This window comes from Haliotis rufescens, unplaced genomic scaffold, assembly GCF_023055435.1.
Source record: "Haliotis rufescens isolate VD_foot unplaced genomic scaffold, xgHalRufe1.0.p SCAF_1, whole genome shotgun sequence".
NCBI lineage: Eukaryota > Metazoa > Mollusca > Gastropoda > Lepetellida > Haliotidae > Haliotis > Haliotis rufescens.
The window spans coordinates 49,285,952-49,308,572 of NW_025963779.1; the positions used below are offsets into that span (position 1 = coordinate 49,285,952).

General features: G+C 39.9%; 1 protein-coding gene across 2 annotated transcripts; it reads right to left on the reverse strand.

Moving 5' to 3' along the window:
• Positions 1-3,416: 3,416 nt before the first annotated feature.
• LOC124131417 (calphotin-like) lies at positions 3,417-22,035 on the reverse strand. Of its 2 annotated transcripts, none has more exons than XM_046494694.2 (6): positions 21,615-22,035; positions 13,745-13,872; positions 11,337-12,353; positions 9,768-10,433; positions 6,246-6,408; positions 3,417-5,102 (listed from the first exon to the last, which is right to left on the reverse strand). In XM_046494694.2, exons 2-6 carry the CDS (start codon positions 13,851-13,853, stop codon positions 4,760-4,762), a joined length of 2,298 nt encoding a protein of 765 aa, XP_046350650.2. In that variant the 5' UTR covers positions 13,854-13,872; positions 21,615-22,035; the 3' UTR covers positions 3,417-4,759. The 2 variants fall into 2 exon arrangements, with proteins under 2 accessions (XP_046350650.2, XP_048252991.1); XM_048397034.1 differs by lacking the exon at positions 21,615-22,035 and adding an exon at positions 21,380-21,476.
• Positions 22,036-22,621: the final 586 nt, after the last annotated feature.

A 22,621-nucleotide genomic window follows, 5' to 3' on the forward strand; every position in this document is an offset into this window, starting at 1 on the left:
ACCCAGTACTCCACAGTTGCCTCCTCGTGGGTATTCCTAACTACCCAGAGCTACCCAGTACCCCACAGGTGTCTCCTCGTTGGGATTCCTAGCTAACCAGTGCCCCCACACGTGTCTCCTCGTGGGGACCGCCTCCGTGGTCTTGTGGTAGAGCGTCCGCCCGGAGAGCGGAAGGTCCAGGGTTCGATCCCGGGCCGCGTCATACAAAAAGACGTTAAAAGATTGTACTTGTTGTTACCCTGTCTGGCGCTCGGCATTAAGGGGCTAAAACAAGGACTGGTCGGCTCGGAGTCAGTATACTGTGTCTGAGTGGGGTATTCATGTTAAACTGCGGCATGGTATCTCAGTGAGCTAGCACTATAAATCGGCATCAGTCCGGACTAGTACAAGCAGCCACACACACACATACACGTGCATGCACGTCGCTATATAAGTGCAATAATCTTGGACGCGACGTTAAACCCAATTTCACCTCACCTCACCTCACCTCGTGGGGATTCCTAGCTACCCAGAGCTACCCAGTATCCCACAGGTGTTTCCTCGTGGGGATTCCTAGCTACCCAGTGCTACCCAGTACCCCACAGGTGTTTCCTCGTGGGGATTCCTAGCTACCCAGTGCCCCCACACGTGTCTTATCGTGGGGATTCCTAGCCACCCAGAGCAACACAGTAAACGACGCGTGTCCCCTCTTGGTGATTCCAAACAGGAGAGCTCCCTAATGCCCCACCCTTGTCGTAAGAACCGACACATAAGGATCAGCAGGTTACATTTTATTACCTGGCTGTGTTTAATCATACTCGTCAAATAGCTGGACGACTGCTGACAAAGTAAAACAACGTTACATCAATCACCCTAGAAGGTCCAGCATTGTGCTATTCGAACCAGGCTTTGTTGAGTATGGGCCCTGAGTAATTATCATAATAAAATGGAGACATAATACGATCGGTAATCCAAGATGTACGTATAGATGACCTGTGACATATTAGAGATTTGGGATGTAGTTCGAATGTATGTTTGCAAATTTTTATAACTCGCTCTCTGTTGTGTTAATGCTGATACTGTGTCTCCTAAGCTTTGTGGCGGGGCTACGTTTATAGGTTTTACATGTAACCAACTCATTGTTTTATTAAGTTTGACAACTGTACCGCGTGAAAGTAAATAATCTCTCCCCCTCTCTCTCTCTCTCTCTCTCTCTCTCTCTCTCTATCTATCTCTCTCTCTCTCTCTCTCTCTCTCTCAATCACAATTTCACAAAATTCGATCACTCTGCATGACACGGCATTTTCCCCCCAATCAACAATACCTTCTCACACCTTAACACAATGACAAACATGGGAGTGGCCTCTGTAGGCTGGTTATTAAGCCGAGATGAAGACTTGTTTGAGTATTTTCAATTATGACTTTGGCCTGATTATATTGATGCTACAACTGTAGGCTATATCACACATTGAACACTGCGCATATATTGCTTAGTCACGCGGATAGATTGGTGATGATTGCATACATGGTATAGCACAGCTCTATTATCACCGGTTAGCTTAAAACACAGAAGAAGTAATAAATCAAGGTTACCATTCGATTAAACGACCCCTCTGTGTGTATGGCCGAAACACATGTGTCAAGTTTCAAATGGTTTGGTCGGAGGTCGATATTATAAATGTTATTAAAGTGATTATACGTTATATATATAATTTATCTATTGTGTGTTTTTCAAACACCAGCACTCGGCTTTAGCTGTAAGCATTAAATGGATACGTTTTAAAATCACCCATTTAATATGGAACAAAATGTTATCTTCCTTTAAAAAAATAACAAATCAATCATTTTGTTCCTATTTGTACATTTAAAGTTGCGTTTATGTTCACATGGTACACTTGAGACTTGTTTAGGTATAAAGACGTGTGTGTGTGTATATCCAAAGATTAGCTGTAATTGTACTAAGTTTCGTATATACACAAACATATTTATATATATATATATATATATATATATACACTTCTCCATGAAGATAAAGTCGAAACATGTAAAACGATCCATGTCGTGTGAATATTTTGTGTATTTCTGTACGCTGGTGTTGAAGTGAGACGCAGATCTGTGAAGAAGTGAGAATGGTTCGTGTTGGTTTGTCGTCCCTGTATGTTCGATTGCATATGTATGCTTTCTCATTTCTGAAATACATTTTATACAGCATTTTCAGCGTTGTGGACTGAATTTTATTTTCATTTTGATACCTTTGACGACACCGGCAACATTGAGAGGAAAGAATCATGGTTAAAAGAAACGTAAAACTAAACCCCACTGACAGGAGCTGTTTTCAGTAAGATGATTTTAAAGTCAATTTGTGCAATTATAGGTTGTGAGGACAATTTCAAATATATTTTGTTATGGTGGGTTTATGAAAATTCAAATGAATATATGTTCTGCCGATGATTAAAAGTAAAGGATGAATGAGTTAAAAACTATACATTTGTTTGATGGGAGGCTGAAACATCGACAGCTGACAAAGTATGTTACCACGTGTAGTTATATACCTGTACTGATGCAAACTTACAATGTATCACCGTGTGTTGTCATTAATGCTGCAGAACTCTCTGTGAGCTATAAATACATTAGCTATTTTGATTTCAATTAATGTATTTAAAACATCTGAATGTCTAAGATACACCTCGAAGAATTAGTTGGCACTGACATTTGTTTTATAGGAAGGAAGGGGACATTATGTACAAGAACATAAACGACACTTATATGACATTAGTCAAGTCTAGTCAAGGACATTGATTCCTTAGTATTAGTAGCCCTGGGGCATTGTTACTTGGTACTGAATGTCCGGGACTGAAAATCCTAGGAAACAATGTCCGACGGATAGTCTGTTCGTAGGAGTGTGGTCACTGCGAGACCGGGGCAAGATGAGAAACACACACCAGATGGCCTAAGCTCATTTAAAAAGGCCGAGAAGCATTTTCCCAAGTCTTACTTCCAAGTTTAATTTGTGTGCCGCCTGTGACGACACAGCTTGTGTTCTGCCGAAGATGACAAGTACCCTCGACTGATAACAAATCCAGTGAAGAACTCTTTCTTGCTTCAATGTGACCTCAGCTGGCAGCATGCGGACGTTGTTATCTGGCCTACCCCTTTTGTTTGTGCGTATGAATCGAGATGCACGACATAGAAAAAGTACATCTTCACCGAATTCATTGAGGATGTTATTTTTAATTCTACGAGAAAAACAACGTCTATTGTTTTGTTCTGTTGTTTGCTCCAATGGGGTGTCCTATTAATTAATGTGTTGTCCTCGTCCGTTCTGATTGTTCCTCTTTTTGTCGGACGTGAGCAACTGGAATCCAGAACGTGGGGTAAAATGGGGGACAAATGTGTTTAGGCGATAAGAAAAGATAAGCGTCTCGAATACACGCAAAATTCGTCTGACAATATATATCATCAAGAATTCACATTGAATCTTCAAGGGCAATTGAGATCCAACCTATCTTTCCAATAGGCGTATTTCTACAAGAGAGTATTTAGCATAATAGGTAATAGTATATTGGTAGTGGTAGTATATGATAACGAATACACAAAGGCAAAAAAATAGTTTTTAAAGTGCATTTACAAAGAAAGCATCGTTCTAATCAAATGAATGACATAGAATATCTTTTTCCATATCACAGTCAGTGTGATGATGGGTGGCGTTAAGATGTATATGTATTATACACACATTGTAACAGTCTATCAACAAATATATACAAATGTATTTACCACAATATGCGAGGTATTACAAGAAGGGTATTCAAAATTACTGCAGTAAACATCAAATACATAGTTCATAGTGAAACTCTGCGTTCTGAAAGTGTTGTCATGAGTTACATAACCGTTTACGTATGTTCTACATAAGGTTATCTTCTGTCTCCTACCTCTCATCATATACATGCATACCTTCGCTTTGAACACAGACTCATGACATCCCTTCCATAGATGATACGTCTTACCGACTACCACGTCACATCAGATACATACACTCTTTCCTTCAACGCCGCAACAAGGCAGCATTATCACGATAAGAAATACTATTAATTTTGACAACTGTAACGCGTGACAAGTAAGTAAATAAACTCTCTCTCTCTCTCTCTCTCTCTCTCTCTCTCTCTCTCTCTCTCTCTCTCTCTCTCTCTCTCTCTCTCTCTCTCTCTCTTGTATCAATCTAATAGTATTCAATTGATTGTGAGTGTTTACTTCCACGCCGCAGAATTCCTCCTTGCATCTTCCATATGAGTTGATGCCTTTCATTTCTACAAGTAAAATCTGCTAAGGATGTGCACATACCGTCGGCCACATTTTACATTTTAACACAACACAATACTCGCACAATCCCTTTGTTAAAATGTCCCAATACAATGTTTTGTTCTGTGACACAAACAAGCTGGATGAAAGGGCACGTGGAACCTATAACGTGAAGTACTGATGTATTCCTTAATTGAAGTAGTCACTCAGAGTGTAGACGGTGACACTGGTATAAGCCTGCTTGATGCCCTTTCTAGTGGATCTCTAGTCAGTATTTACTACACATACAGAATGCCAGCTGTAACAGGCCAGTCGTTTCCAGTCTTTACAAATTGAATTGTACGTGCACGTTATTGATTTTCCAGCACGGCACAGTTTCACTTTATGTATCAACAAAATCATTGTATTCCCATCTCCAAAATCATGGGCTGATGTTTATTCTGTCTATTCTTACGAAATGGTAATGGTGTCATGCCATACTGCGTTACCATGCTTGGACTCTCTCCCTGTCGGATTTCGTTTTCGTGTACTCCGAGGCTTTGTTAACGCTAGTTGGTTGCTTCTCCGGATAGAAGACCAAGTTGCTGTGCCCCATCTTCGCCAGCTCGTACATGGCAGCCAGCCTCTCGATGACCACCTCCAAGACGGAGAGGTCGACCCTGAAGAAGCCGCTGAATGGCGAGTCGAGGTCAGACACGACGTAGCACAGCATGCTGATGGAGAAGACGGTGATGATGCACATGACAAGTTCCATGCGGTAGGAGTATGCGTGGAGAAGAAGGATTCCTATGAAGGAGAAGAAGCCCAGTGTCTCCAGGAACGCCCATCTGAAGGAAGAAGTAATGTTCGCACAGAGAGAGAGAAACTTGTACAGTGAAAAGAATCAGAGAACATTTATAGAGCTAAGCATTTGTGTAGCGTTATATCACACATGTGCCCTGAATATGCTTGATAAAGTAATGATACGCTAAATATGAAAAAAGAATTCTGATGTGGAAAAAAGACTATTTTATCGTTGTGTTTGATGTGTCGAATGGTTGTTTCGAAGTAAAAGCTTGGTCGCTGCATATTCATTCTTGTCGAGCCTCGGGTAACTCGTATTACGTAGGTCCCTTTAAGTTCGGCACAATGGTGTTTGACTGTAGCTGAACTTGTTTATGCAATGTTCCTGCAATGTCTTCCATTTGCGTTTTCCATCAACATATGAGGTTGTCATTGGATTTGCCGAGAAATGTCAATACTTGTATTCAAAGTAGTACAAAAACGGTAACTTTAATGACATGTAATGCTGACTACTAATTCATATATTATCAGAAGGAACATAAAGAAGAAACAAGCGCACCTGCCATAAACCGAAACGAAGAGAATCGCATTTCATCAGCATAATGAATTTGCCTTAAACTGTCTTAAACTGCCTCATGCTATGAACTAAATGAAATACGGTTTGGCGGATTGATGAAGTGTACATACTTACATTATCAATATCATTGTAAAACATAATATTTTTCGAATTGTTAAACAGAGGGTCAACGCAAATTTTAATAATATTTGTTTAACGATAATTTAATCTTAGATTTCCGACAGTCACTTTCATTAGGGTGGATGACATATTCAATAACGTCAACTTCAGCTGACAGTAATGGTTGCCAAGGCGTTATATATGGGCGTTATATGAATCATATATATGTTTGTACATGTACAAGTCATGTTTGCTACATTTTGTGAATATGCATATACGGTCTTGATTCAATGAGTGAGGAGAGGTGTAATGGAGTAGTCCAGTGGAGTGCGTGGAGTATTGCGTTTGCATCGACCCGGTTTTCGATTGTCCACAGGCGTACTATGTGAAGCCCGTGTAATTGCCGAGATAATGCTAAAGTGACGTAACATCTCACTCACTCATATTTGTGATTGTGCAGCTGTATCGATCAGAACGACATTGGACCTGATATATCCACAGGGGTACTTACTTCAGCGGATGTATCCGTGCGTGAAGAATACCCATCCGGTCGGAACAAACGCTGTTGAGAAATACGATGTTACTGATTATTTTTTCGAGTAGCACTCTGTCCACGTGATGCTTACTGTCCGTATCCACTTGTCGCAGAATGTCTACTACAGACCAAATTTTGACTGAAACAACAACAAAAACGAGTGATTCAGATTATCATATAATCTTTCTGGTTTTTTGTACACAGTGTAAAGTATGTCGCATTTCGCAGTGCAATTACCGTCAGCACCATTCTCTCATAAGAGTTAACACTGTGTTATTTTCACTCGACTAACTTTTTTTTATATCTTATTACCACACACGCGACTTATGGAACAACGGTATAAGTTTCAGATTGATATTTACGAAACAGTGACATTCCGTGTTTGAAATAAAAACCTACATTTACTAACATTCGTACCATAAAAACGAGCTCTAGGTTATTCCAGGGTCTCGTGAGGCTGCGTTTTGTGTAGGGACATGCATGGCCGAAAGGCATTGAGGGTGTTATGGCATATGTCTTGATTTCTGGATCCTCGAGAGTTAAACCACATCACTCCGTCACTGAGGATATGTGACATAAGAACTAGTAGCCGATAATAATAGACAGATTTATGGTATCATCATGATTGTAAAAAATCCAGGGCGACGTTAATGTTGCTTTCTTTTGGACGTAATAGATAAAAAGTTAAAACCTTTAAATCATTGTTGTCTTTCAAAGCAATAATTATTGCATTATCGAACATATGCTGACAAAAGTAATTCTTGTTCATAGCGTAGTAGGGGTCAATACTCAAAGCTACGTTTTGGCACGGGCCTAAGTTAGGTCCATGGTTATGGCCACCGACTGTGTTGAGATTTGTTATAGCTACTGGTCTATAATTCTGGATATCACGTAAATTAAAATTTGTCGTTGCATGGGCAACGTTTCAGCAATATTGCCACCCTTCTAAAAAGATAAAGACAAGCACTTCAACCATGCCGCTTGAAAACCTTGTAGGCTTAGCACTTTGTCTCAGACGCTGAAACACTTACCAGGAGTCTGCGCTTCTTGCAAAAGTGTTAAACGATAAATAAACAGTATTGATAACCTAAGCTGTATAGTGCTCCGCAAATGACCCTACGACACACAGCAAGATGTGTTCTTTGAACGTCCACATCGATCACTTAGATTACACACATGGGAATAGAGTGTCAGACTTATTGACATGATCAGCTCGATTTTCTAATGTAATATCAATTCAATTCTATGATAGCCATAATGCAGTTATATGGGAAATCAACAAGAATTACGGGTATACCTGGAAACCACCCATCAATAACATATAAATCAGGGTTGGTGGGCATGGGTGTTCAATGATTGATATCGATCACTAAACATTAGGTGGAACATCTGTGCGGTTGACACCGTGTTGACTGAGGCATGCCCATATCGTACATAACACATGCGTCTGGTTGTAGTGAAAGAATATAGAGTTATTATCATGAGGGGACAAAGAAATTACGGCAGCGATCAGAGTTCCAAATAGGCTGTAGTCATGGACAGGGGGTCAAAAGTTCAAGAAATATACATGTTATGGACAACGTTAAAACGCACGGCTGCATTGTCTCTGGAGAAATAAATCTTAGACACGTCAAGTGAATCATAATACCGCAATGCTCGTGCTCATTCAGTTGTTTTGTTGCCGTTGCGTTTGAATTGAAAGTTGTTGACAGTTGCGTCAACATTGTAAATAGTACCTTAGTGTACGTATTCCTGTTCAATGACAATATTGGATGCTTTATTGTTATGATTGTTGTTGTGTTTGTCGTTGTCTTTACACGTCCAAACTGTGCCTGAACTAATAGTTTTGTTAATGCACTACCAAAAAGCGTCGCAGATACGAGGTGTTTGACGACAATTGCCCCACATGGTACGCATCTGTGATTCCATATTGAAATACTAACAAAGCGAAACTTGGTTCATTGATGCTTGAACATGTCCATGCCAAGACATTTGTTTATCGCACAGCAAACTACGTAAATTACGTGATTTCCATGTTTGTGCATTGAACAGAAAAATGATACGGATCATGAATATTTTTCTGGATACTTTCATGAAATGGTGTGCTCAGTTTTCTCTCCCAAAACATATCCCAAAACATATTGAACAAAAGTAACCTTTTGTTCGGTAGATTTTGGATGCAGTTTATTCAATAGTTGTTTTGTTCTTTGCTTTCTGATAAAGGGAGGGCGCAAGGTTCTGATGTTTTGTATAACGGTGTTCGTATTCAAACAAACCAATGTGTTCTGCTGTAATCGATGAGATGGTAACTTATCCATGATAGTTTAGCAGGATAACAGGGTAACATGTTAATACTACTGTTCCACCCGTGATTGTTTATCTGTCATTTTGTATTGGATATTCTGATGGCGTATTGGTGTTGCAAGTCTACAAGATGTATCGTGCATTCATTTTCAGAATGAATTTATGTATCGACCGTTATGACATTAAACATATGTTTTCACATAAACGGCAGTCATTAATATGGATTTGCTACCATATACTTATTACAGCATCGATATATCACTGGAATTCGGCAGCCAATCGTAAAGCATTGTGCATTTTTCAACTTTTTTATGAACATCTTATCACAAACTAATGAGGTGGTGAGGTGAAATATGGTTTAACGTCGAGGCCAAGATTATTGCACTTATAGAGCGACGTGCATGTACGTGTGTGACTGCTTGTACTAGTCCGAACTAATGCGGAATATAAAGTGCCAGCCGACTAAGATACCATGCCACAGTGTAACATTTATACCCCACTCAGACAAAGTATACTGACTCCGAACCGACCAGCCTTGTTTGAACCCTAAAATGCCGAGCGCCAGGCAGGGTAACTGCAAGTACCATCTTTGAAAGTTTGTTGGTATGACGCGACCAGGGATCAAATCCCCGACCTTCCGCTACCCAGGCAGACGCTCTACAACTAGACCACGGAGACGGTCACACTAACTAATAAGGATTCCCTCATCCCACAACATCCGCAGCACAAGAAAATCACCAAGTGTATTTAAATGTATATGGCCTTTATGTACGGGAAGGTATCAGACACGTTGATTACTTCTATTGTACATATAACCGCAGTGGATGGAATGTATGTTCTTAGAGCGGAGGTCGGTGGTTCTATCCCTAACCGCATCATACCAAAAGACGTTGAAATATGGTACTTGTTTTTACCCTGCCTGGCGCTCGTCGTTGGTCGGCTCGCAGACAGTATATTGTTTCTGAGTGGGGAATACATGTATAACTGGGATTTGGTATGATGTCTATCACTGGAATGTCTTGTCAAGACTCATTACAGACCGCCGTCATATAGCTGTAATATTGCGCAGTGCGGCGTTAAACAACAAACACACAAACAACTGGATCACAATAATCAATGAGTTACTAATACAACCTCGGGATTTAGGACAAGAAGCACACGTATTATTTTATAAAAGTCTTTGAAGTATCCTACCTCTCACGTCTTCCTTAGGTTTGTTGACATATGATGATGGATCCCTGTCCAGAAGTTGCAATACCATGAATATAGCCTCAGCTTTTATTGCCCGGTAGATATCAAGCCTCAGCTTCTTGTTGGGCAGTCGAATCTTTGTAGTAAATGTTGCTATGTGATCTATCATGCTCATCTCCTCTGTCATCTTAGTGAGGATCTCGTGCTGCTTGTTGAGAGCGGACTGGAAGGCAAAGCCAAACGACGTTGCATACACCAGTCCAGCAGGAGCTAGAAAACAGGCAATGGCGTCGTTGATGTCAGGAGGAGTTGCGTATTGGTCTTTGGGCCACAGAAACAAGGTGAAGGGTTCATAGAGGTACAGAGTCAGAGGACAAAGAGCAAGGGAGAGTACTGCCGGAAGTGCGATTCGAATTAGTTCCAGTGGTCGGTTGTGGGAGGTTCTGAGGCTACCGATGACCTCAATGTCAAAGGGTGTAAGGAATTCGTCGTCGGCATCCTTCACGAGTTTTTCCTGGTTGTTATTCTCCATGCTGATGATTTTTGGTTTCAGTTCACAGGATACTTTGGCCCTTTGAAGCCACATTGCTCTCATAGCGGTTTTACCCATGCTGACTAGAGTGGAAGGAACGGCTGTGAAACGCGCCTTTACCACGAGGAACACGAGACCTGCAGGAAGATTAGGTCATGATTGACATTTGCTGTACATTCTTATAATTAGATATAATTATTTGAAGACATATCCCAAGAATGATACAAGATCCCAAATATAATTAGTCCCATATCCTCATTAAGTATCCCCCCCTGGACTGTAATCTAAATATATGCTGTATATGTTTCGTACCTCCATCTCGCTTCACAACTAGGTATAAACAGTTTAATGGATCCAAGTCATAGAAACATGGAAATGGGTCATTTATATTGATCAATGTGAACTACATCTAAAAAGCCCTTGAGATGGACTATTAATTGTGTTTTACCCACTTGTGAACTAAACGTCGTACGAAGGGATAAACGGACTTTTCAAAGCCTGAGGTTTTCCCTGCAATATTTGCAATAATATAACCATTTGTTTCAAACAGAATTATGAAGGATGAGGCGTTTTCAACACTACATAAAAACATCAAAGATACTTACTGATTTATACAGGTGTAAGCTCTTTGTGTTTCAGAATATGAAGTTCATTCGACATTCATGAACCCGGACAAAATGCGTCAAACCGATGATTTTCTTTTCGAGGTTTGTGAACTTCAAAGGACGTGTAGAAAATGGAATGCCTCAAAATATACTGATGAAAATGAATAAGGGAACACCGAACTTTAGATTCAGAAGAGGTATATGCTGTCATAGGTTCCAAGCTTTGTCTACCAAATGTCAACCGTAGACATGGGGGACACTCAAGATACCGACATTTGATGCTTACATGTGTAGAATTTGTATGTGCGCTATTTCAAATATACTGACAGTAAAGCTAATTTCCCTATATTTTTCATTGTTCCCTTATTCGTTTCCATCTGTAATACATATACGCTACACATTCCTAGGCTATCTATTCCGTATTGTTTTACTTACCGAATATTATAACCACCATGAGAGCAAATGGAGGAATGACAATTTCTGCCACTGATGGCCTCGTTTCAGGAACCGCCTCCTTTTCACTCACAGGTTCACTGGTTCCCTCAGGCTCCCCCGACGTTTCCGGTTCGGAGGTTGTTTCGGGTTCTGCGCTTGTCTCGGCCTCTGCTGTGGTTTCCGGTTCGGAGGTTGTTTCGGGTTCTGCGCTTGTCTCGGCCTCTGCTGTGGTTTCCGGTTCGGAGGTTGTTTCGGGTTCTGCGCTTGTCTCGGCCTCTGCTGTGGTTTCCGGTTCGGAAGTTGTTTCGGGTTCTGCGCTTGTCTCGGCCTCTGCTGTGGTTTCCGGTTCTGCGCTTGTCTCGGCCTCTGCTGTGGTTTCCGGTTCGGAAGTTGTTTCGGGTTCTGCGCTTGTCTCGGCCTCTGCTGTGGTTTCCGGTTCGGAGGTTGTTTCGGGTTCTGCGCTTGTCTCGGCCTCTGCTGTGGTTTCCGGTTCAGAAGTTGTTTCGGGTTCTGCGCTTGTCTCGGCCTCTGCTGTGGTTTCCGGTTCGGAAGTTGTTTCGGGTTCTGCGCTTGTCTCGGCCTCTGCTGTGGTTTCCGGTTCTGCGCTTGTCTCGGCCTCTGCTGTGGTTTCCGGTTCGGAGGTTGTTTCGGGTTCTGCGCTTGTCTCGGCCTCTGCTGTGGTTTCCGGTTCAGAAGTTGTTTCGGGTTCTGCGCTTGTCTCGGCCTCTGCTGTGGTTTCCGGTTCGGAGGTTGTTTCGGGTTCTGCGCTTGTCTCGGCCTCTGCTGTGGTTTCCGGTTCAGAAGTTGTTTCGGGTTCTGCGCTTGTCTCGGCCTCTGCTGTGGTTTCCGGTTCGGAAGTTGTTTCGGGTTCTGCGCTTGTCTCGGCCTCTGCTGTGGTTTCCGGTTCAGAAGTTGTTTCGGGTTCTGCGCTTGTCTCGGCCTCTGCTGTGGTTTCCGGTTCGGAGGTTGTCTCAGGTTCAGCAGTTGTTTCCGGTTCAGAAGTCGTTTCTGGCTCAGCTGAATGTCATAGGTTAGAATAAGAATGGCGAATATTACTGACTGAAATTATTTCAATATGCCGTATTGCCGATAACTGACGCAACGCAATCATTGTTTCTACACACAGATATGCTTACGACAGACATAAGGTGACAATTGTTTCTGTTTGCCAAAGCAACCCTTTTGGCAAATTGGCATTGAATACCTCTATATACTCATTACTGACACATTAAGCCACTCTATACCCGTTGCATTTATTACTTACACAATGAAACCACCATATACCCGTTTTACTTATTGTGGACACAATGAAACCACCATATACGCGTTTTACTGATTGTGGACACAATGAAACCACCATATACGTGTTTCAGTTATTGTGGACACAGTGAAACCACCATATACGCGTTTTACTTATTGTGGACACAATGAAACCACCATATACGCGTTTTACTTATTGTGGACACAATGAAACCACCATATACGCGTTTTACTTATTGTGGACACAATGAAACCACCATATACCCGTTTTACTTATTGTGGAAACAATGAAACCACCATATATCCGTTTTACTTATTGTGGATACAATGAAACCACCATATACGCGTTTTACTTATTGTGGATACAATGAAACCACCATATACGCGTTTTACTTATTGTGGACACAATGAAGCCATCATATACGCGTTTTACTTATTGTGGACACAAGGAAACCACCATATACCCGTTTTACTTATGGTGGACACAATGAAACCACCATATACGCGTTTTACTTTTTGTGGACACGATGAAACCACCATATACGCGTTTTACTTATTGTGGACACAAGGAAACCACCATATACCCGTTTTACTTATTGTGGACACAATAAAAACACCATATACGCGTTTTACTTATTGTGGTCACTAAATCACAAAACATTACGGAGACAATAAAACCACTATACTTGAAAATAAAACAATGTTTCTCTATGCCCGTATTTCTTATTTCTAACATAACAAGAACACTATTTCAATTTACCTATTACAGATGAGAACGAGGGACAGTATTATGTCGTTATATAAAGATACAGACAAGCCCTGTTGTTGTTCCACCTGTTCCTTTTATCTCGATAAGTACTCCCACGAGCCTTCTTCATATCTAAGAGCAGGGACCATATTCGAGTTCTACGATTAGTATATCTGTGTATCTATAGTGAACGAGTCGCGCAAACGGCATTTTCCTCTTTCTACTGTGTAAGCCCCGTAAGCCTCTGGGTACATGCAGTTCCAGCGGGACTGTGCATTGGCTGGAGCTTAAGCTGTGCTTTAATATGTTCAGTACTGATGTCACCATTGTTTCTGCGTTAACCTAGCACTCCTAGCGGACGACAACATATACACTGGTTTTTTCCCACGTGTCCACTAACCAGTGATGTTGATGGGCAGAGCTGTTGCCGCCTCTGTCGGTGGAAGTACCCGGCTCATCGGTCCCTGCAGCAAATAGCTGCTTACAATCACCAACAGCAGCGACTGCATCGTTGTAGTGTTGACGAATCTAAAATATATCAAAAGTTTACTTACAAACAACAATACTGTATTTTTTCCATGTATCTGATAAAATCTTGTATAGATTGTGTTTATAATAATATATTTTGAGAGGCCTTTCCTCAAATCCATTCACCCTGGCTTTCGTCGCACACAAAGCATCTATACATGCTTAGTGAGTGAGTGAGTATGGTTTTACGCCGCTTTTAGCAATATTCCAGCAATATCACAGCGGGGGACACCAGAAACGGGCTTCACACATTGTACCCATGTCGGGAATCGAACCCGGGTCTTCGGCGTGACGAGTTAACGCTTTAACCACTAGGCTATCCGACCGCCCCTATACATGCTTATGCTTGCTGAAGGCACAGATGTAGGTTGCTTAAAACGAAGTATTCTTTAACTGATCCTGTTCTCTGAAAGGAGTCGCCAACGATTCAAGGGAACCAACGACACATTATTTTCTAGAAATATTCATTTTGGTTTTGTAAAACATGAGGACATTATATTTCTTCCCGCCATTTCCGGGAAGACATAATATCAGTTTTTGAGATCATGTTTTAGAATTTCACGCGAGATGATTTATCACTGAATTATACACAAGAAAAAAAATCATCCATGCCGAATAAAATCATTGCTAAAAGCAGAGTCCGTTGTACGAATCCGACTATATGTGGATATATGTGGAAATGATATTATATGCTGTGTTGCCGAGGAGCAAATTGGTTTTGAATAACTATGTTTAAATTTCGTGAATCTAATTATATATATAGACGGAACAAATATGTTTCGTAAAGATGACTCAAGTGTGTTGAGTAATTGTAATTATTTACTTTATGGTGTATATTGTCTGGTTCTCTCTGTTAACAGACTGGTAAATATGATTGATCTCAAACCATACTGTCTTCTCACAGAGAGCAATACAATAGCTCGTACTTTTCAAATGGATTCACTGGTTAAAAACCGGTTCGTTGATTATCTACAAAAGGCACTGCAAATGAGGGAATTGCAACATCTATGCACAGCATGAAAGTACATTGATTTCAAGAAAGTCTGTTGTGTCACGGTTTCGAAAGCCATAAACTTTTTGTTGTTTTTGTATAGTTTAGTTTTGTGGGTTTGTTTTGTTTTGTGGTGGTTTTCTTTGGGGGGGGGGGGAGGGGTTGTTGTTGTTTTTGTTTTTGTTTGGTTTTGGTTTTTGGGTTGTTGTTTTGGCTTTTGTTTTTATTTGTTTTTATTTTGTTTGGATTGTTGTTTTGTTTTTGTTTTTTGGGGGGAGGGTTGTTGGGTTTTGGGTTTTTTCTTCGTTTTTATTGTTAAGAACACTAAAAAGGTTGCAACACACACAGACTCAAACATAGCATGTATCAACAGAGAGCTAAGAATTATATGCTGAGAATATAAGTGACCATTTTTTGTTAACGTTAGATTTAAAAGTGTATCTATAATCTGAGAGGAGATAGTTTTAATGCGTCAATAAAGGCTCTACTGTTAACCATACGTTATCCACCCTCCTCAGATTTTCTTGTCAATGTGATCTTTTATATTTTGTCTTTTTTATTTTTGAGACAAAATTGTAAGTTTTTATTACTGTTTTTTTCTTTCTATTATTTCTTTTTCTCCAATTTGCAAGCAAACTATTTATTACTTCATTTGTATTGATTATCCAGAGTTCACCTGAGTTTGGATTAAACATAATTCCTAGTACTTCAAATTCCTTATTGTGCCATTCTATTTGTAAATCTTGACATAATCGATCATTGCTACCCGCTTTTGAGCCTATCCATATTGCTATTGTCTTATCTACATTAATTTTTAAGCCGGACAACTTTTTTTTTTTATATGATCCATTTTCAAAATTAATATTCTTGAGGTGTCTTAGTTTAAGTTCTATATTATGTGTTCCAAACAACTGTGTCATTATTTGCATTGCTTATTGATAAAATCTGTGTTTCAGTAGATACAAATATTTGATCCCTGCAAGATCATAACACATTTTCCTACAACGGAAAGCAATTAGGGCTTTCGTAAAAATCGATGTCCCGTCACAGCGTTTCATTCAATGCAAAATACAGTTTAAATCTACCAAATATTCGTAATCATGAGAACTTTCTGCTGAAAGCCGAGTCCATTGTGCGAATCCGACTGTATCATAAGCATGTGTTTATTGATCACTATATAATGGTGATGAAAGCAAGTGTTCGCGAAAAGGTGGCACTATCACAAACACTTACAAAGACAAGTCAATTGTTCACTTGAACAAACATCCGAACACAAAGTACAAGTGAGTGAGTGAACGAGTGAGTGAGTGAGTATGATTTTACGTAGCTCTACAGCAATATTACGACGGGCAACACAAGAAATGGCCTTCACACATTGTAACCATACAAGTTAATATGGGGAAGTGTATCGGATATTTCCACCATTATGGTCACTGATGCGACAAATTTGGAAATGTCCTTCACATCGTCTATCATATAACTTGTTGAAGCTTTGCTAAGGTTTTGAATGTTAACCCTGATCAAACAACTGTGTTATGAAGGCTCTTTGATATCTTCGGAGAAAAAGTAAGCTCGATTGTTAATCAAACTTTGTGAAGTGTAAACACTAAAGGCGGGAGCTTCTGGAATATTGCTCGACATAAAGTTGACTATTTGAAAAGCTGAAGTCATCCCTCTTTTCTTCCAGTCAAAAACGGGGCGGTCGGGTAGCCTAGTGGTTAAAGCGTTCGCTCGTCACGCCGAAGACCCGGGTTCGATTCCCGACATGGGTACAATGTGTGAAGCCCATTTCTGGTGTCCCCCGCTGTGATATTGCTGGAATATTGCTAAAAGCGGCGTACAACCATACTCACTCACTCACTCCAGTCAAAAACAGAATTTTCCGACGGGCGTGTATTATATAGAAGCCTCAACCAATTAACAATACATAGTACATATTATTATATTTATAAATTAGCCATTCTTTATGGAATTATGACAGAATATTATTAGTAAATTATGTACAACTATTTATGCATTAATACTAAACAGGTTCCTACGACGTTTTAAACTAATTTTGGCTAAAAACATTTATTTTGCATATCGTTACTAGACCTTAAACATGATTTTAAAATGTTCTAAAAGTGAAAAAATATATAAGATGGGTGTATTTAAGATGCGTGTTGACAAAAATTAAACCGAAAATCGTCATGAATTGGATAGCAACATGCCCCTCGTCCTCCACAACACTGTTACTCTACAGGGGCCAGGTGCACTGATCACCAGGTAGATTCCCGAACAGTCCGGTTTCTTAACGAAATTGGGTAACACCGCATCAGTGTTTTGCTGGGCGCTTCTCAAGTTACAGGACATTAACATTGTGACGTGCACTTCTACGAAAGCCTAATGATGCCACTTAGTTAGCATTAATTTATTTTTTTAAATCGAAATTTCCTTTGAATTCCTTTATTTTCTCGACATTTCGAGTATTTTCTCGTTACTTTGATTATATTCTCGTTATTTCCAGTATTTGCTCGAAATAACGATTTTTTATCGTTACTTTGAATATTTTCTCGTTATTTCAAGTTTATCTCAAAAACTCGATTCTTTTCTCGTTGTTTCGATTATTTTCTCATTATTTCCATTACTTTCTCGTTATTTCGATTATTTTCTCGTTGTGTCAAGTCTATTTAAAAAAACTCGAAATTTGGATTCCACGTGAAGAACATTTTGCTTTTCGAAAAATGTTAGTTCCGCTTTGCCCGAACCATACATATCAAGGTACCATTACACGATGTTCAACATTGAGGTGTGTTTCGGCAACATCTACAATATCAAAGATCTTTTCCGCTAAACATGCACATCTCCGTCTTCCCTGGTGGAATCTTCATTCCAGCCAGTAACATTCCCCAAACCTTTAGATACCTATTTCCTACCCAAAACCCCCAACGACCTCTTCCTCGACTATTTCCATTTACTCGTGGTTGACATGGTTGTTACCAGTCGTCTTGGTGTCGGTTATCGTCGCGTCCTCACTGCTCGTTGTTAAAAACAATTATACTGACCAGTCGAGCGTGACTGACGTTTATCATGGCTACTTGAACGTTGTCTTTCCTCGTAGTTGTCTGTTGAAGCGTTGTTTGTTCCCTGGCATGACTCTGTTATCTACGCCTTATCCCCGCCAAATATTTTAATTATGGTTCTCAAGTTCTGCATTTGACGTAACTGACTGGAAGTAGTGTATGGTATAATATAAACATCCTTACATTTCTAGGCGTATTAAGCCTAGACTTTGTCTTAAGGGTGGTATGTTTATCGTCCTTTAATGGACGTGTGGCAATAACATCACCAACTTTAGATTCTGTTTTAGATGCTTTTCTTTCGACATGGTTAATTTTGATGTCAGATAACTTAAGACCCCCTCTTACAACAGCAGCGATGTCAGTCCTAACGTTGTTAATTTCATGGTTGAATTCTGAGTTTTGATGAATTTCTGACTTGTATCACAAAGCCTCTGTTCAAAAAATGATTTCATCCCATATGCTAATATCGGATAAAACCAATTTTCTCTGTTCACCTGCTGTACACCGAGATTCGTTTGACACTGTTCGATTATCCAGAATATTGAAGCGTTCTTGTTTGATGATACCCACCTTTATGAACCAGTCGACTGTATTTGGGTAGGTGCAGGGTGGATGGCTTGATGTATTTCGGTCATGACTATACCCACATATTGTTAACGGAAAAACACCCTTCCACTTTTTTGTCCCCCATTTCTCCAGGCAGAGGCTTCTTTCATGCGTTTCTGTTTACGGTTATGATACGTTTGTGATTGCAATCAACGAACTGCTGGTATAAATCTATGAAATCTTCAGAACAAATCGTCATTGCTTATGTCATTTTGACAGGAAGCGTGGAGGATGGAGAGAGGGGAAGATTGTACGTAAGTTCATAACCTACAAACAGTACTGATAATCAGTCTACTATCTATGCCATTCATACAACTGCTAATGTATACCATACCCCTACCCGGCGCGAAGATATTGCTCGGTCAACAAAATTTAGAGCATTCCTAGCTGGGATATCGGGTAGAAATAGAAACGCTCCCTGATGAGATGAATCTATCTAAAACAGAGGTTAGGAAGGATCAATGTATCTGAGGTGAATTATGCAACCTGAAACAAGTACATCTAAACACTTAAGAGCTAATCAATATTATCAACTACACAATGTTGGGTGGCATGATGTTAACTGTCTTCCAGAGGACCACATCGCCGAGCTTGGAGAGGCATAAGTGCTTCTTAGTGCATTATAAGTAGCATTATATCAATAACGCGTTTTGGGTAGCGCATAGGGCATATGCCATATGCAGGAATATGAGCTGTATACAAACACATTGTTGTTGTTGTTGTTGTTGTTGTTGTTAGTATCATTATTATAATTATTATTTATAGAATAAAAATGCAGCAAAAGAGGGTTTGTGTGATCCTGTACAGTCAAGCTCAGACAGCAAATGGGACTTCTCAAAAGGGAGAGGAAATTTAACAATATGAATGATTTCATTGGATTTAGGAAAAAAGACAAGATCAGGTTTGTTGGCCTGGACAGCATGGCGAAGATGGCAATAAAAGGATCGAACCACTCCATTATGTCGCTTAAGACACTGTGCTTGTTCCAAAGCTGGGTATCCACTTACAATGTGTTGGGCAGTCTCATTCAATTCATTACATATTCGACATTTCATATTTACATTTTTATGCAAAATCACACATTGACGGTTTCGAGTGGGAAGTGACTGGTCCTGGGCAGCAAAGAGAAAGCCTTCTGTTTCACTGTTTCAGGCCAGTCGATTTCATCCAAGCGATCGCGAAGGACTCTGCAGGGTTGTTGAACAACTCAACACACTGCACATAAACTCGATGCAGTGGTCGTTCAGATAGCCTCTCCTTGAAAAACTGAGTCTGGGCCGATTTCATATGGCACTTCGCTTGGTTGACACACATTTCTGTACCGTCCGGCAGTACAGAACCATCAACAAAATCAACACTGACATGACTGTCCCACATTCTGGCTCGTTTAAGAAAACTGTGGAATGCCTTGTTTTCATCATGAATCTTGAGATGCTTCACAAGAGGATTATTATTATTATTATTGTTGTTGTTGTTGTTGTTGTTGTTGTCTTGTTGACTGCTACGTGTGTTGTTTCACTCTTTATGCAGATTTTTAAATATAATTCAGATGAGGCGGTTTAACCGGTCTCTTTTATTTCTAGGTCACGTGGGTAAACCAGTGGAAAAGAACGGCGGCACAATTGAAAAAAAAAGGAATTTAAATATAATATAAATAACGAATTTGATTAAATTTGAAATGTGTGAACTGAGAAGCGACATTAACTTATATAGGGGTCCTATCAATAAACCACCAAAGCTTGGTATGAACAAATGCAAGGGAAGCACTGGAAAAGCTACTCTTGGTTGTAACTACTGATATGGAAGCACTAATAGAGCAATGTTTGGTAGAAGCTAATGCAAAGGAAGCACTAGAATAGAAACGCTTGGTTGTAACTAATGCAAGAGAAGCACTAAAAGAGCAACGCTTGGTTGTGACTTATGCAAAGAAAGCACTAAAATAACAAGGCTTCCTTTTAGCTGATGCAAGAGAAGCACTGTAGTAGTAACACTTGGTTGCAACTAACACATAAGAACCACTAAAAGAGCAACGCTTGGATGTAACTAACGCAAAGAAACACTAAAAGAGCAGCGCTTTTGTTGTAACTAACGCAAGGGAAGCACTAAAACAGCAACGCTTGGTTGTAAATTACGCAAGGCAGGCACTAAAACAGCAACGCTTGGTTGCAAATAACGCAAGGGAAGCACTTAAACACCAACGCTTGGTTGTAAATAACGCAAGGCAGGCACTAAAACAGCAACGCTTAGTTGTAACTAACGCAAGGGAAGCACTACAATAGCAACGCTTAGTAGGAGATAATGCGAGGGAAGTGCTACATTTGCTTCCAGCGTGTTGAAATCCCTTCGAGTATTCAAACATGCTATACTTTCATGACACAGTGAGTGACGTCACATGACAACTGAACTGACTGGATAGTACAACGCCGACAATCAAAAGCTGTTCTAATAAATATGATCAACGCATGTAGAATAGAACCGATTCAACGTTAAATTCAAATGTCGGACAGAGATTTTACTACAGGAAAGTATTGATACCCAGTGAAACCTCCAGACGATTTACATGCTTCGCATTTCATTTTGCAACCTTACAGATTTTGGTTCGCATTCCGACTGGTTTTGCAATGCTATTAAGTACTTACACTAAGTAGACATCGTTGTATCGAAGGTCTGAATGCAAAGTAACATATTTCTTGTTTTTTAGAATATTTTGAAAATGAATGTTGTATTCGCGATACTGTTGAATCATATTCGAGTTTTGATACAAATATAATTTAACATGAACATGCAAAATAAAATGTTTGATACACATGTACTATATTGGATGATTGGATGGCTCACTTGTACTTACTTTAAAGGTGTTCAAAACGAAAGGATTGCGTTCTTCAGGGTAATTTCAAATCTATGCTTTTGTTCGTAATTCCAATCTTTTAGAATAATACTCAGAGGCACACGTGCTTGTAATCCAGTCTTCTACAGTTCCTTGGTTCCTTTTGATACAAATATAATTTAACATGAACATGCAAAATAAAATGTTTGATACACATGTACTATATTGGATGATTGGATGGCTCACTTGTACTTACTTTAAAGGTGTTCAAAACGAAAGGATTGCGTTCTTCAGGGTAATTTCAAATCTATGCTTTTGTTGGTAATTCCAATCTTTTAGAATAATACTCAGAGGCACACGTGCTTGTAATCCAGTCTTCTACAGTTCCTTGGAGATTGGTTATCACGATTCCACATACTTTTCATGAAAAAATCTTTTGGTTTCTCCTCTAAAGACAGTTTCCTAATGTTTCCTTTTAAATATTCAATAATCCAGACCGGGACCGTTTTACACTTTCACGAATAGTATGTAAAGCCTATAGATTGAAAACAGTACTCAATATACCACTGACAAGCGACCAAGATCACCAGAATTCTCCGTGAACCACAGCGTCGCGTTAAAAGTAGACTTGGAGGTTCACCAGTGTTAAGTGTCAAACGTGAGTTCCCTGGCTACATCCGGGCACTATCGATTCTACAAGGATGGGCCAGTTATATGTCGGGATAGAACTTTGTGTTGGTTGCATATCGACGTGCACGTCATTGCTCTCACAGACCAATCCATTGGCATCTGTCACTGTGTACATGCAGTTGCATTGAGCTTCCTTCAGATGGCGCATAGCTTTGTTAGCAACGGCGTGTTTGTTATAGTTGACATTATTCATAATCAGTCGTAAATTGATTATATCCCTTTGAGATGCTGGAAATTGACGATATCCCTTCATGGTGTTGGTATTTCATGATATCACTTCATCGTATTAGTATTTGTTGATATTGCATCCATGTGTATGGAACTGATGATATCCCTTCATGGTAGTGGTAGTTGATGATATCACTTCGTCGTGTTAGTAATTGTTGATATTACATCCATGTGTATGAAACTGATGATATTACTCCATGGTATTGGTAGTTGATGATATCACTTCATCGTGTTAGTAATTGTTGATATTACATCCACGTGTAGGAAACTGATGATATCCATTCATGGTGTTGGTAGTTGATGATATCACTTCGTCGTGTTAGTAATTGTTGATATTACATCCAT

Bases quoted from the DNA above. Each gene is read 5' to 3' on its own strand.
- LOC124131417 (XM_046494694.2), bottom strand. From the start codon at position 13,853: ATGCAGTCGCTGCTGTTGGTGATTGTAAGCAGCTATTTGCTGCAGGGA. The intron at 10,434-11,336 runs GTAAGTAAAACA...ATCTTCCTGCAG, and splicing joins CATGGTGGTTATAATATTCG to GTCTCGTGTTCCTCGTGGTA. The intron at 6,409-9,767 runs GTAGGATACTTC...TTGTTGTTTCAG, and splicing joins ACCTAAGGAAGACGTGAGAG to TCAAAATTTGGTCTGTAGTA.